The 14,810-nt window shown below is 29.3% G+C and overlaps 1 protein-coding gene across 1 annotated transcript in view; it reads left to right on the top strand.

The window, feature by feature from the left end:
• The window catches only part of LOC100209292 (hemicentin-1), a 126,049-nt gene extending 114,712 nt beyond the window's left edge, over positions 1-11,337 (top strand). The window contains exons 37-38 of the mRNA XM_065816725.1: positions 10,899-11,049; positions 11,141-11,337. Of these exons, the coding sequence (XP_065672797.1) occupies positions 10,899-11,049; positions 11,141-11,247 (258 nt within the window). The 3' untranslated portion in view covers positions 11,248-11,337. The remainder of the gene's footprint in view (positions 1-10,898; positions 11,050-11,140) is intronic.
• Positions 11,338-14,810: the final 3,473 nt, after the last annotated feature.

Raw genomic sequence — 14,810 nt, 5'->3', positions numbered from 1 at the left:
GCTATATGTATATATATATATATATATATATATATATATATATATATATATATATATATATATATATATATATATATATAAACTAGCAAAAACACTTATCTAATTTTTAGTTGTCTTCTACACGTTGTTTCGCCATCAGTAGGCTCATCAGAAAGACCTTCCTGATGAGCCTACTGATGGCGAAACAATGTGTAGAAGAGAACTAAAAATTAGATGAGTGTTTATACTAACTCATTATTGCTCTGTTATTTAAGAACATTGAGCACTCTCTTTGTAGAAAACACTAACATAATTAATATATATACACTCAAAAAAAAGTTTCTTATATTTAAGGGAAAAAATAAGGAAATAATCCCTCAAAATTAGCACTGGTAAAGATAAGGAAATATAATTTTAAGGAAATAGTTTTCCTTAAAAAGATTTCCTTAAGAAAAGGAAATAATTAAGTAAATAATTTCCTAAAAAAAATATTCTCCTGAATGTAAATAAAAACTTGAAGGAAATTTTTCCTTAGATTTAGAATTGTTATTAAGGCAATTTTTCCTGCCAGTAAGTAATGTTATTAAGATCATATTTCCTGGTTTCAAATATCATTATTAAAGAATTGTTTTAATCGCTTACATTTAAAACAAAATTGAGTCATTAAGCAACACGTTGGTTAATATTTTGAAACATACACCAAAGCTACATTACAAATTAGTTGCACAATGAGTAGCACTAATTTGTAATCTAGCTAAGCAAAGTTCCAAATAATAATCAAAGCAAACACATTAAATAAATTCACAAATCACAAAATGTTACAAGTGTACAGCAAAATGACTGCTGTAGTAATGATTAATCGGGGAACTTTTGTCCCAAGAAGGTTAACAAGATTACAAGTATTAAAGTAGACAAAATTATTATACAAATAAGTTGTTACAGTGTAATAACTGTAACAAGAGCACACAGAATAACACAGCTACTTGTACAGCCAAATATTAGCTATTTATAATTAAAGTGAATACAATGAAACAAGACCACTTATACAACCAAATATTCAAGTTAATACAATCTAATAACTGTAGTATGATGAGCACACAAAATAAAAAAACTGAAGTAGTTATACAAGTTTGTTGACATTTAACTATGCTTTCATACATCATCAGTGGTGATCTTTATATAGTACAAGCTATAGTTGAAAAAGACGAGCTAAACTGTTGATGGTGCCAACCATTCTTTCCTTCCCAAAAGTTAAATTATATATTTTAAATTGCAAAAATTTAAAAAACACCTCCAAACCGCTAGTATATTCCAAATTAAAAATCCATAATAAGTTAAACATGTAATCCAAACATTTGACAATCGAAAATCTAGCCAAGCAAACTTTTCCATCACACACAATTCTCCCAGTGATTTTGTTGAGATCATTTGTCAAATATTCAAGGTACAGCTTGGAATGAGCCAAGTTTTGTGGAAGATCTATAGAATTGCCAGTGCCAGGCTAAATATAAAACAATAAGTAAACAAAATATGAATTAGGACATCTCCAATTTCATACAAATTTAAAATATTCACAATTTATGCTATAAATACTAAACTAAATTATTTTTAAGTTAGTTTTAACTTGAGAAAATAAAGACTATAGAAAACAAATGTGGATTTATGTACTGTAAGAGAAAATAAGACATTATATTTTAATAAACATGAATAACAATGCATCCAAAATGCTCACCATTCCATATGCAATCAGCAAATCAAATGACTCATTTGCAGTTAGGCGCTGTCAATGGCAAAAGGTATAGCAATGCTTTCACAGCAGCTGTAGTCTGTCCATCTATAAAAAATGCAATAAGTCTACTAGTTTCACTGTACAGTATGCAACTTATTTTTATTAACAACAGTCAACCTTAAATTACATATATGTCTAATAGGGTGCATCAATCGCCCCATACTTTCAAAAACAGATATGTACCTATTCTCAAAACTTCTTTTGGTTTTAACAATTTTCAAATTTTTAAAAGCGTAGCTAGATTTAAGGGACCTCCTTGAGTCTGAAATTTGCAACAAAACCCTTAATTTTATAAATAAATATTTTATACAAACATTATTTCATGTTTTATTGCATAAAAACTATCATTTTTTAACAAAAAATAAAAAAAGCGTAATTTTTAATAGTTTTTGTTAAATTTTTTTAATATAGTGCTTTTAATAAAAAAAGATAATTAATTTTAAAACTTTTATAAAATTTCGCTTCTTTTGAGACCCAACATAACATAATTGATAAAAAATTTTTTCAGAGTTTAGGGTCTTGCTGCAAATTTCAGACTTAAGATGGCCCGCCTAAATCTTGTTAGACTTTAAAAAAACTTTACAGAGTTAAAAGTTGCTTATGAGAACCAAAAGAAAGTTTTAAGAATAGGTACATATCTGTTTTTGAAAGTATGGGGCTTTTGATGCACCCAATGCAAAGCACTTCTTAGATCACTTGTATATATACTTACTGGACCCTCCAATAATTCCCTCTGTATTATATTCTTGAAACTATTCAACAGTTGATTTTGAACAATAATGCAGCACAGATGTTATCAAAATTCCTATCCACACAACAAAGCAATCCACTGCATCAGGATACATACAACGAAAATCTTGCAGCAGCTAAACATTAAATATATTTCTACAACATAGGCTTACTAATGACAAAATAAATAATTGCATTAATACCAAGTTACATACTGAAAAAGGCTTTATTTACTTTTCAATATCTATTTAGAAAATATTTACCGTTTGTGGCAAGGATAAGTAACATGTTATTTGCTGTACAAATTCTAAATATGATGGATGACATTCTTCAATTTTTTTTCGCCTATAACAAAACGTTTTCTTCGCTGCTAGCAAGAGGTCTTCAGCAAACACTGATGCAGACAAGTTGGTTAACTTGACCATTTCGGTTTTTATATCATAGCCTGCTATACCTGTAAATCAAAACTAGATTTTATGTCTTATGCAACACAGTGTGTAATTAATTTTCAATGAAAATCATGAGCCACATAAATGAGTCTATGCAGTACTCATTAATTAAACAGTTATTTAAAAACAATATTAAAACATTTTTGACTTGAGTCTGTTATATTAATTACCTTCACAGAATTCACACTCCTTCAATCCTTGACAGGAACCTTTGAAAATGAACTCATCATTTTGTATATAATGAATAGTAGTTATCAATAAGTTTGTAGAGAGTGAATTGGACAATGCTGCAGTAGTTTGTACCAAAGTTTGTCTAGCTTTATTCCTTTCCTCTTTTGGAGTCCAATTCTATCTTTTTTCATTGCTGTTAGCTTAGCATGTGCGTTTTCTATGCACTTAGCTAAAAACTCCTTGCAAGATTTTTTGTTCAAAAAAATCTTCTGGTTTGAGTCCTGTAATCCTGGCAAGAAATGTGCTAACCTTTTCCATTTTATCTTTTGGCGGAAAATTCCCATAACAGTCAACAACTTTAGCAGCAGTAGCATATGTTATAGCTTGTCTTTCAGATATTTCATAGCTTCCAGTTTTCAATCTCATCATATGGTGTTTAGTTTTTGGATGCTGTAGCAAGAATGACTCTAAAGACACTTGGTTAGATAATATACCTGGTGCAGAAGAAGTAGAAGTATTTTCATTGACATCAGTTACTAGCCTTGCTAGATGAGTGGTGTGAGTGGTGGCATGCGAAGTATAGCTACTTTCATTGTTGACAAAAAATCTTGATGGTGAAGTTTCCCTTGTTATGGATTGACATTCTTGTGCATTCTAGACAAACAGTAATACAATAATGTTATGGCTTACACACACAAACTTGTTTCACTCGCATTTATAGTACACAGTTTCTGAAAATTTTCTACAAACAATAACATACTTTAAGCATTAACATTTCAATTTGTACCACTTATATAAAAATAATGTGAAAGTGCACGACAATTGATGATTTTGCAAAAGCATTACATTTTTCCTCCTGGACACAATGTTATACTGATAAATTATTATGATACAGATAGTACACAAACTTTAGAGTGCTATCTGCACCAATGTCAAATTTCAAACATACTAAGACAAAATGCAGCTATTAGTTGATTAGTATATATATATATATATATATATATATATATATATATATATATATATATATATATATATATATATATATATATATATATATATATATATATATATATATTTATATATATATATATATATATATATATATATATATATCAGTGCTGGGAGTATTTTAAATACTATTTTAAATACTTTTACTGAATTTGTACTTGTATTTTAAATACTTTTGTTGGAAGTATTTATTTTTTGTACTTAAAATACTTTTTATTAGTATTTTGTATTTTATACTCATTGAAAATACTTATAATTCAAATACTGCTTAAAGCATTAACAATGCGCATTTATTCTGAAGTGTCAGTTAGTCACTATTTATTCTGAATTATTTTTTGTTTTATTTACCTACCTTGGTTTCATTAGGGTAATTATTAAATTATATCGCGGGAATCATTTTAAATTAAAGATGGCTGCGGTTAACAGCGAAAATAAAAAGACTTTTGAATCAGTAAATGAAAATCAAGAAATAATGAAATTTTACCAGCCATTGTCAATGGTACCTTTTTCAAAATTGTAGCCAGATCAAAAAAAAGTAATAAAATATCACCAATATGCTTATTATGTATACATAATTCAAAGCCATTATCAGGCACGCTGGCATCAACATCAAACTTTGTTAAGCATTTGAAGGTAATTTTCAATTTGGTATTAGTTAAATTAATTTATTTTATCTTTTTTGAACAGTATGCAATTGATTATTAACCAGCAATTATTTAATGTTGCAGTATAAGAATAAGAATAATGTATAAATTATAAAATATGTATAAATTGTAATGTTGCAGTGTAAATTAATATTCATCAAAATTTACAATACTTACTCAGTTACAGCAAATAAAAACTTAACTTTTAAAAGGTTTTATGTTTACTGTAACTTGCACAAGAATCGCTTTGGAGACTATAAGTTACATAAGGCAGATGTTCAGAAAAAACATAAACCATGCAAAGCTGGTGTAGAAAGAACGACTGAGGAAGGCCCTGCTATAAAGAAGTTCAAACAAACTACTTACCATGAAGCAGTATCAGAATTATCAGCACGACGTTGTATTATATCGCAAGAAGAAGCTGACAACTTAATTGTGGATTAAATTGCTGAAGATATGCGTCCTTTGGCTACCGTCAAAAAATCGGCTTTTTGTCGACTGCTTCGTGGATTCAATCTTAATGTAAGCATCGTGTGTTGCAAAAATCTTAACAAATGTTTAAATTCAAAGCTTGCTACGATTCATGAAAAAATAAGAAGCAAACTGAAAAAAGCATCATTTGTTTGCACAACTGCTGATATATGGGCAGTGAAGAGAAAATGTTATCTTAGCATGGCTGCACACTTTATTGAAATGCCTCTAAACGAATCTAGTTCGGTTTCACAAGCATCAGTATCCCTTGCTTGCTGTCGATTTTATGGTAGTCACACATACAACACAATTGCTGCAATGATTTCTCAAATTCATTGTCAATAGGATCTTAAGGTAGAAAAAATCTCAGCAACTGTCACTAACAATGCGTCGAATTTTGGAAAAGCATTTAGAGAATTTTTTAAGAGTCAACTGCAAGTGCTGCAGCAACTAGTGTAAGTGTGACTATTACATCTAATGCATCTGAAGAGCAAGAGGACATGGAAGAGGATGAAGTTAATGATTATGAAATTGATGTAATTAATATTGGTGACATTCTTTCATTTTCATCAAAAAATGACAATGATGATGATGTTGATGATGATGATTCCTTAGCTGAGAGAATTTCCTTGCCATCTCAAGAAACATGTATCAGCCATTCACTGAATCTGTTGGCAACTAATGATGCTAACAAAGCATGTAACACAGATAGTGCGTTTAGGCGCATTTACCGTGCAGCTCTTGCAAAATGCACTTCAATATGGAATGCTACTCAACAAAGTAGTAAAGTATCAGATGCTGTGTCACATATTACAGACAAAGCAATACTCTGTCCCATGCCAACACGTTGGAATTCTCAGTACGATGCTATCAAGCGATTACTTGAATTATGTGACAAACTTAATGATATATTTAATGCATTGAGTGCACCAAAATTTAAAAAGCAAGAAATAGAAAGTCTGCAAGAATTTGTCATGGTAATGAAACCTGTTGCTACAAGATTGGATACTTTAAAAGGAGATAATGTGTATTATGGTCATGTGTTTCCACTTTTGCGTAGCTTACAAGTGAAATTGGAAGCATTTCAAAATTGCCAGTTTAATTATTTGCTGCAGCAATGTTAGCACAAATGAAACTTCTTTTTAAAACTCGTTTTGAAAAGAAGTTGAGATTTGATGTAAGTAATTCATGCAGGATTGTTGCAGCAATGTTCACCTACTGTTTAATTTACGGTGGGTGCCAACTAATAAGCGAAAAGAGAAATATTTGAAAATGCCATACTAGCTTCTAGTGAGCCGTCGACAGCGACCAATCTCAATGTGACCACTGACAGCATAACTGAAAATTTTGTTGTGTATAATGATGACACTCCAAATGCTGGTGCAACAAATGGTGCTCATCAAGAGTGCATGTTGTATTTAAATGATAAAGATCATTTAAATACAACAAGTTTGAATGCTCTGAATAAGTATAAGACTGTTCAGTCACTGTTTGACAAATTCAATACCACTGTACCATTGTCGGCTCCAGTTGAATGACTGTTTAGCACAGCCGGACAAATACAAATGCCTAGGCGTAACTGTCTGAGTGATATGATGTTCGAAAAACTGCTGCTGCTAAAAACAATTGTAGACAACTGAATAAATGATATTTTTATATAAATGTATTATAATGACTCAAAATTACTTTCAAGCAATGACAAAAATAAATTTTAAAAATTGCCATAGTTATAATTTTGGTAAAGTATTTTGTATTTAGTATTTTAAATACTTTTTTAATTTTATTTTAAATACTTTTGAAGTATTTGTATTTGTATTTAAAATACTTTTTTGTTCCAGTATTTTATTTATTTGTATTTAAAATACTTTTATAAAGTATTTTACCCAGCACTGATATATATATAAAAATATATGTATATAAATATATATATATATATAAATATATATATATATATATATATATATATATATATATATATATATATATATATGTATACATATATATATATGTATATATATATATATATATATGTATATATATATATATATATATATATATATATATATATATATATATATATATATATATATATATATAAATTGTGTTAGTGTATTCTACAAACAGAGTGCTCAATGTTCTAAAAGAACAGAGCAATAATAAATTAGTAAGACAATAAAGTTAGTTAGAGAATAAACGATCAATCAATTAATCGATTAAAAAACCATTAATCATTAATCGATTAATTAACAAACGATTAATCGATTGATTTTTTTTTTAATATAACAACTTTGCGTTTTTTTGTTTTAAAGATTTTTACGAACATTTACAAGCCTTTTTTTAACGAGCAAGACTTGTGTTGACTTGTATGTTGATTTGCCTTTATTTTCCGGCATCCGGTCAAATATTATTATAAACAAACAAAAACAATGCTTTTTTCATAGTGCCGTTTCTTAACCACCGTTTACAATGTCGTTTGGAAAAAACCGCTTTGAAGTTTGGAAACACTTTTTATTGGAAAATAAAGGCAAATCAACATACAAGTGCAAACATTGTTCAGTTGAACTTAAATTCCATTTATTTGACAAAAGTTTTTTCAGAGAAGTCTAAAAATATACAGCCAAGTATTGCTACCTATTGTAATAATATAGGTAGCAAAGCTGAAGATGTATTAGCTTGTTTAACTGCTGTTGATCGTATCCCTTTTGCAACTTTGGCCAATAGCAAAGATATTAAAAATGGCTGGAAACCTCAAGGACTTAAAATCCCTGATGATCGACATGCTATAAAGACAATTGTTATAAACTACGCAAACTCAATTAAGTTAAAAGTTGTTCAAGAGCTTCAGCAAAAAAAATTAAAAGGAGAAAGGTTTTCAATTACTCTTGATGAGTAGACTTCTGGTAAAACTAGAAGGTATTTATGTCTCAATGTACATTGTTCAGACAAATGACACTATGGTCTTGGAATGATTAGAATAAATGGTTCGTTGCCTTCAGAAAGAGCTGTTAATATTGTTATTGAGAAATTAAATGAATTTGGGTTAAATTTCATCAATGATGTTTTTGGATGTGTTACTGATGGTGCATTAGTAATGAAAAAAATGGCACGAGAAATGGGAGTTATACACCAACTTTGCTACTGCCATGGAATTCATCTTTCTGTATGTGATATTCTTTATAAGAAAAAATGCTTAGAAATAGAAACAACTCAAGAAGAAATAATGACTGATGAGATTGAAAATGAAACATCTGATTCCGACCCTGATGATGAAAACAACACTGAAGAATGCTGGAATGAGGAAAGTAATAGCTCTGTATCACAGGAAATCCAGTTTAATGAGGACTATGGCATTATCATATCAAAGGTTCATAAAATAGTCAAACTTTTTAGAAAATCTCTACTTAAAAACGATTCCCTTCAAAGTATTTGTAGAACAGATTTAGGAAAAGAACTTAAGCCTATTTTGGATACTAAAACAAGATGGAATTCGCTAATAAGTATGTTAAAACGATTTTTAAAATTAAAAAATGTTATTGCAAAGGCTCTTGTTGATATATCTAGAACAGATTTAATTTTAAATGTAGAAGTAATAAAACACATTTCTGATATTGTTCAGGCTCTACATGTTGTAGAGTTAAGTGTTATGGAACTAGGGAAAAGAGACTGTGATCTGATAAAATCTGATAAAATTATTTTGTTTTTACTACAAAATCTTAAAGAACAAAATGCTAACATTGGTCAAAAATTATTTACTGTTGTCTCGGAGAGAATTGTTGAAAGAAGAAATTGTAATATTGCTGGTTTACTGTCCTTTTTACATAACCCAGCTGACTATAAATCAGACTCAGAATTTCCAGATAATCTTTTGAAATGCCCACATAAAAATAAAATTGCTAAAACTGCTAGAGAAATATACCTACGTCTATTTCTACATGAGGAAGTAGAAGCAGCATATCAGTCTGAGTTAGAGTACACTTGTAATGAAGATTCATTAAGAAAAAAAACTAAAGGTGAAGAATTAGCAGAAATAATAGCTAATACAGCTTCAGCAGCAGGAAAAACTAAAGGGATAACTTTTAAATCTTCCCCTCAAGAAGTTTTGATATGCATTAAACGTGAAATTGCAGTTCTCGAAAGCACTGGAAACAGGCCAAGTTCTTTAGAAAAGATTTATAATGCCATGCTAAGTCTTCCCCCGTCTTCTATAGAAGCAGAAAGAAGTTTTAGTGCAGCTGGTTTATTTGTTACTAATTTAAGAACTAGCTTAATCGATGATACTGTTGATAATTTATGTTTTTTAAGATCATATCTGATTAAAAGAGAAATAAAATCATAAAAAACATAAATTACTTTTTATTAAGTTATAAACACATTTTTTCTAAAATTAATCGAAAATTAATTGATTAATTTTTTTAAATTTAATCGTTAATCGATTAATGTAAAATACCGATTAATCTACCAGCCCTAGTAGCAACAATCATTGCGTGTTCTACTCATTTTTCAGTTGATGTAGCAGCACCCCTTGCATGGTCTTGTAAGATTTCAGTTCTTTAGCTACCTGGCGAGCATGTTTGAACTATTTCTGAAGCTCTACCAGGCAGACGCCTTATTGTTACCTCAGAGTATTCTTAGTATGTTCACTAAATCTGAAACTATTGAGACTTGCTCAAAACTTACCAAAATTGATCTGTGAAATAAAAAGAACCATTTGAAACCCAGTTATTAACAAGTTCTCAAACAAAATTATCAACAAGTTTCCAAAGTTTATGTCATCAGAATTTGTAATAGGTTAGTCTGGCTATCGATGTACAAAATATTTTTTTAATGTTTCTAAGCTACGTTTTGTTATACTGTGCTATTTTTATCTGAAGGTATTGTTGGATTAGCAAAGGTACAGCAACAAATAGTGATAACAAACGACTAACCCATAGTACGACTAACAAACGACTAACCCATAGACCAACAATTAAATAAGATGTTGAAAGATATTTGTGTTTTCATACAACTTTACATTTATATATGTTAAGATATTTAGATATTTTAGTTAATTTTTGTGTTAGTGAAAGATGATTTATAAAATATTTTATGTGCGTAATTTTAAGATTTTTTTAAGATCATCAGAAACTTATGTTTTCTGAAACTTTTCTTAGTGTTTATTGATAGTGATCTTCAATAATAAGACCCATACTAACATGAATAATAAGACCCATAATAATATCCAACTTAATAGCTAGGTTTTATAAGTTTCGTCATTCATAATACGTACAATTCTAGCATTTCCATTACAGTAGATAATAATTTTGAATAGTTTATAAAAACCATTGCAAATGTTGCAAATGGTCATGGAAATTCATCGGATTTTTTGAAAAAGTCAGGGAATTTTATATAAATAATTGGCTACGAACCCTGATTCATTTTTTAAAACCATAGGCCTAAGCCTTGACTCTTGTTTGGGTAACAATTCGAAACGCAATTTTTCAATAAACTTTTTATTATAAAATTTTTCGAAAAATAAATTTAAGAGAATATTTTTTTCTGGCAAAAATGATGCCTTATTTATTAAACCATAAAAATCTTTGTTGTTTTCATTTTCGAAGGTTAGCATAAACAAATACTTAATTAAAAAATGTTTTTAATGTTCATTTTTTCTTTCAGTGTTCTTCCACGTGTGGTGCAGATGGTAAACAATCGAGAGTTACGTATTGTGGTTATAAAAATTCTTATTTGAAAATATCTCCAAAAAATTGCATTTTGCATGCGAAACCTGAAACAACTAGAGGCTGTAATAAATTTCCATGTGATCAAGGTAACAGTTTGTTTTTGCATAATTATTACTATTACAGGGAATTGTCAGCATGTATTTGAGAGGTTTACTTATATAATGTTTTATTCTCTAGAGAGTTGCGTAGACCGGAAGATGGACTGCAGCATCATAAAAGGACTGGGATTTTGTAAAATGGAAACATACAAAAGTCTTTGCTGTGAAAGTTGTCGAATATTTTGAGCTGTGTTTCTAATATTTTATATTATGAGCTATATTTCTAATATTTGTACATTAAAAAAAAGTTATAGTGTAAATAGAATTTAAATAAAATTTATAAGTCTTGTAGTTTCAAACGGTTGCAGAAATGTTGTACAACAGTTGCGCAACAACTAGGCTTTAATATGTGTATATACATTAGGGTGCATTGAAAATTAGAAATTTTTTAAAGCTGTCTTGCAATAGCTCTAAATATATACGATATAATAAATTATCACTAGATTAAAAAATTTTTTGGAATAAAAAATATTTTTAGAGGTGCCCCAAGTCAATTGAACATTTACAGGGTCCCTAATATTTTTGAAAAAAAAAGTTCTACAAAAATAGTTCGACCTGGTACTCAAAAGAAGCGCAATTTTATGTATTTTTGCAACCAAACCACGTTGTATTTTGTGAATATTTTTAAACGTTTTAGTTATATATTTCTTTATTTTCTTGAATTTAAATCTTATTTTTATTTTCTTCTACTTCTTTATGAATTTATATCTTTCATATTTTTATTTTCTTCTTCCTCTTGAATTTAAATCTCTTAGTCTTGTAGTTTGTACAATATTTCAATAATCTTTAAAAAAAATGCACTAGTTTATATTAAGTGACCACCTCCTAATATAATGATTTTGATCATCAACAAAGATATCGATGCTACACAGCATTTCGAGCTAATGCAGTAATGAGTGAAAGAGATCTTAAATGATTCATAAGTGCTTGAAATAAATGTATTTCGGATATGATATTTGCATTTAGATGCCAAATATCTGCATTTTTTAAGTCTACAGCTAAAATAGAAAAAATGTTGACTTTTTTCATATAGGTATCAAAGAACAATTTCTTTATGTTTTCTGTGGTTATTTTTCTACCTTGAAGGTTACGCACTAATAATGAATAAATACATTCAAATGGAAATTTAAGTGGTTTAAAAAAATCTTTATATCAAGAGGTTGTATGTGGAGGGGTTAATAAAATTATCGTTGCATACAAATCAACTAACTTCAATTTTTTCATATGACTTCTATGTCAACTATTAACTAAATAATCGAAACAGTTCTGTTGTTATCTAAACATTATCAAAGCATCCACCAATAACCATCAGAATTTCTGTTGCTGAATTTCAGTGGGTCTATATAGCTGTTTTGAGCGGTCCACTGTAGTTTTGTTTATCGGATACTTAGAGGACCATTAGTGGCAGCCGCAAAAAGTGACATAGTGGCTAGTCTTATTATTCATGTTAGCATAACTCCAGCGTACCAATGAGCCGCCTAATATGTCTGTATAGATCTTCTGCAAATCAACGACAAAAATGTTTGCTGGCTAGTTCCAGTTGCTTTATTGTTTAACAGAATTTTTCTCGCGTTTGCGCTTAAAAACAAAATTTAGGATAACCAGGAGTAACATTGAGTGTACAAATAAACCAGTTGAACTCATTACTTTAAGAACTGTATTTGCGATTCTAAGTTTCTTGCGTATAATAGAAAATTTTTCGATATCCTTTATAAGGATATCGAACAATTTTTATAATATTACACACTATTACATTTATTTCATTTATTGATAATCCATATAAACCATTGACTTGATTATAATAAAAGATTCTGTTCAACTTCTATTTTGAAAACCTGCTTTTAAATACCAAACTTACTACAAAAATGAGCTGCTGTTCAAGTGGTAATTAGGTGGCTTAGTGGCAGCTATATCACATTATAAATAGCCTTATATAATAGTGTTAACTTGTTAACACTATTATAAAAGGCTATTTATAATGTGATTGGTTTTTTTATATAAGGCTATTTAAAACGGGGAAGGAGGAGCCTTAAGAGTAATAGCCACCCCTTCCCACCTCCACACACACACACACACACACACACACACACACACACACACACACACACACTGCAGTTTGATACTTTGAATGTATTTAGTATTTCTAAAATATATTTGAATGTTTTTGGTATTTCTAAAATTAATCTATTTTTACCATAATAACACGAAATAGTTCAAAATGTATGATTTGTGTAGTATGAGATTGTCATCGTAGGAAACATCAACCTAACTCTTTTTTCTAGGGGAATCAATAGATTTAAAGGAGATGGCAACCGCTTTTTTAGAGCAGTTTATTTTATCATAACTGGAAATGTAGATGAACATAAGCCTATTACAAAGTTGTTAACCATATAACAGTTTTAACATATGGATAACCATATAGATAACAGTTGTTAATATATAGTAACAGCTGTTAACATATGGATAACCATATGGATAACACGATAAAATAACGGGATGCTTGAAAATGCACATTTGAATGCATGTTTGTAAAACTAAAATGCTTGAAGATGCAACATGGGCGACTGATGCGGAAGTAATTGGATGTGCTTCATTTATGGAGGTATCCAAATATACAGTAAATATGGTGCGAAAACAAGATGAATGAGCTATCCATGCAGTTTACGGCTTAACAAACTAAGTGATTATTCTATATTTCTAGACGACTCAACTGAAATCCACTTCGATGCTGTGATTAACAGTTAAAATTCTAGCAGGAGTGGGTTTTAGGGGGGAGGGGGAGAGCCATGGGGTAGTAGCCCCATCCCTTGGGACTTTTTTTCAAAAATATTCTTTTTTAAATTGACTATTATACAAAATTGAACTATTATACTAACGAATAAAATTGACTATTAAACGTAATTATACATATATGAACTTGATTATTACACTAAAGTACAAAAATTAAAAAAGAAAGTTAATTAAAAATTAAAATATGTAGACCTTTTTTTTATTTAAAAAGACCTTTTTAGCCCCTTTTTTGGCGTGTGATAAAACCCGCCCCTGGATGCTAGTGCATTTACTGAAGTATTTATTTCACAAAATTTAAATATTGTTGTTTAATTTCAATTATTGTATTTTTTTTTTCGCTACATATTTACAGAATATATATGGATATCTACCCCCAATAAATGAAGCACATCCTATTATATCCTCATCAGTTACCTATATCGCATCTTCAAGCAATTTAATTAAAACAAACTATCATGTGTCTTAATAAATAAATCTTTATGCAATATTTATTTTGTTTACCTCGTTGCGCATACAGTTAGAAATTTTTAGCAAAACTGACTTATGTTCATCTTCATTTCAAGTTTGATATAATTGACTGGTCTGGAAAAGCAGTCTATATGTATTTTTATATATGTTTATATATATTCGTTCTATGGGGTTTCAAACATAGAATTAGGTTTAAGCGTCCAACGACGAAATTTTGTTTATTACACAGGCCAACAAAAAATTTTTTTTTTCTGGTGCCGAGCAAACAATTTGTTTTTTGTATAGCATTTCTCATTTTGATTTCAAATATGCAACTCTTTTTTTACCATCACGTCAAGTTGTAAAGATATTTAGGTTAAGTATTTTAGGTCTTAAGTATTTAGGGTAAAGTCCCTAATATTGTCGAAAAAAAAGTTATTCAAAAGTATGCCAACCTGGGTCTCAAAAGAAGCGCATTTTCATAGAGATTTTAAAAATGTTATTCATTTGTA

The sequence above is a fragment of the Hydra vulgaris genome, chromosome 13 (assembly GCF_038396675.1).
Source record: "Hydra vulgaris chromosome 13, alternate assembly HydraT2T_AEP".
Classification (NCBI taxonomy): Eukaryota; Metazoa; Cnidaria; class Hydrozoa; order Anthoathecata; family Hydridae; genus Hydra; species Hydra vulgaris.
Note: the sequence above shows the minus strand (reverse complement) of the source record. Positions and strands in the feature narration are given on the sequence as shown.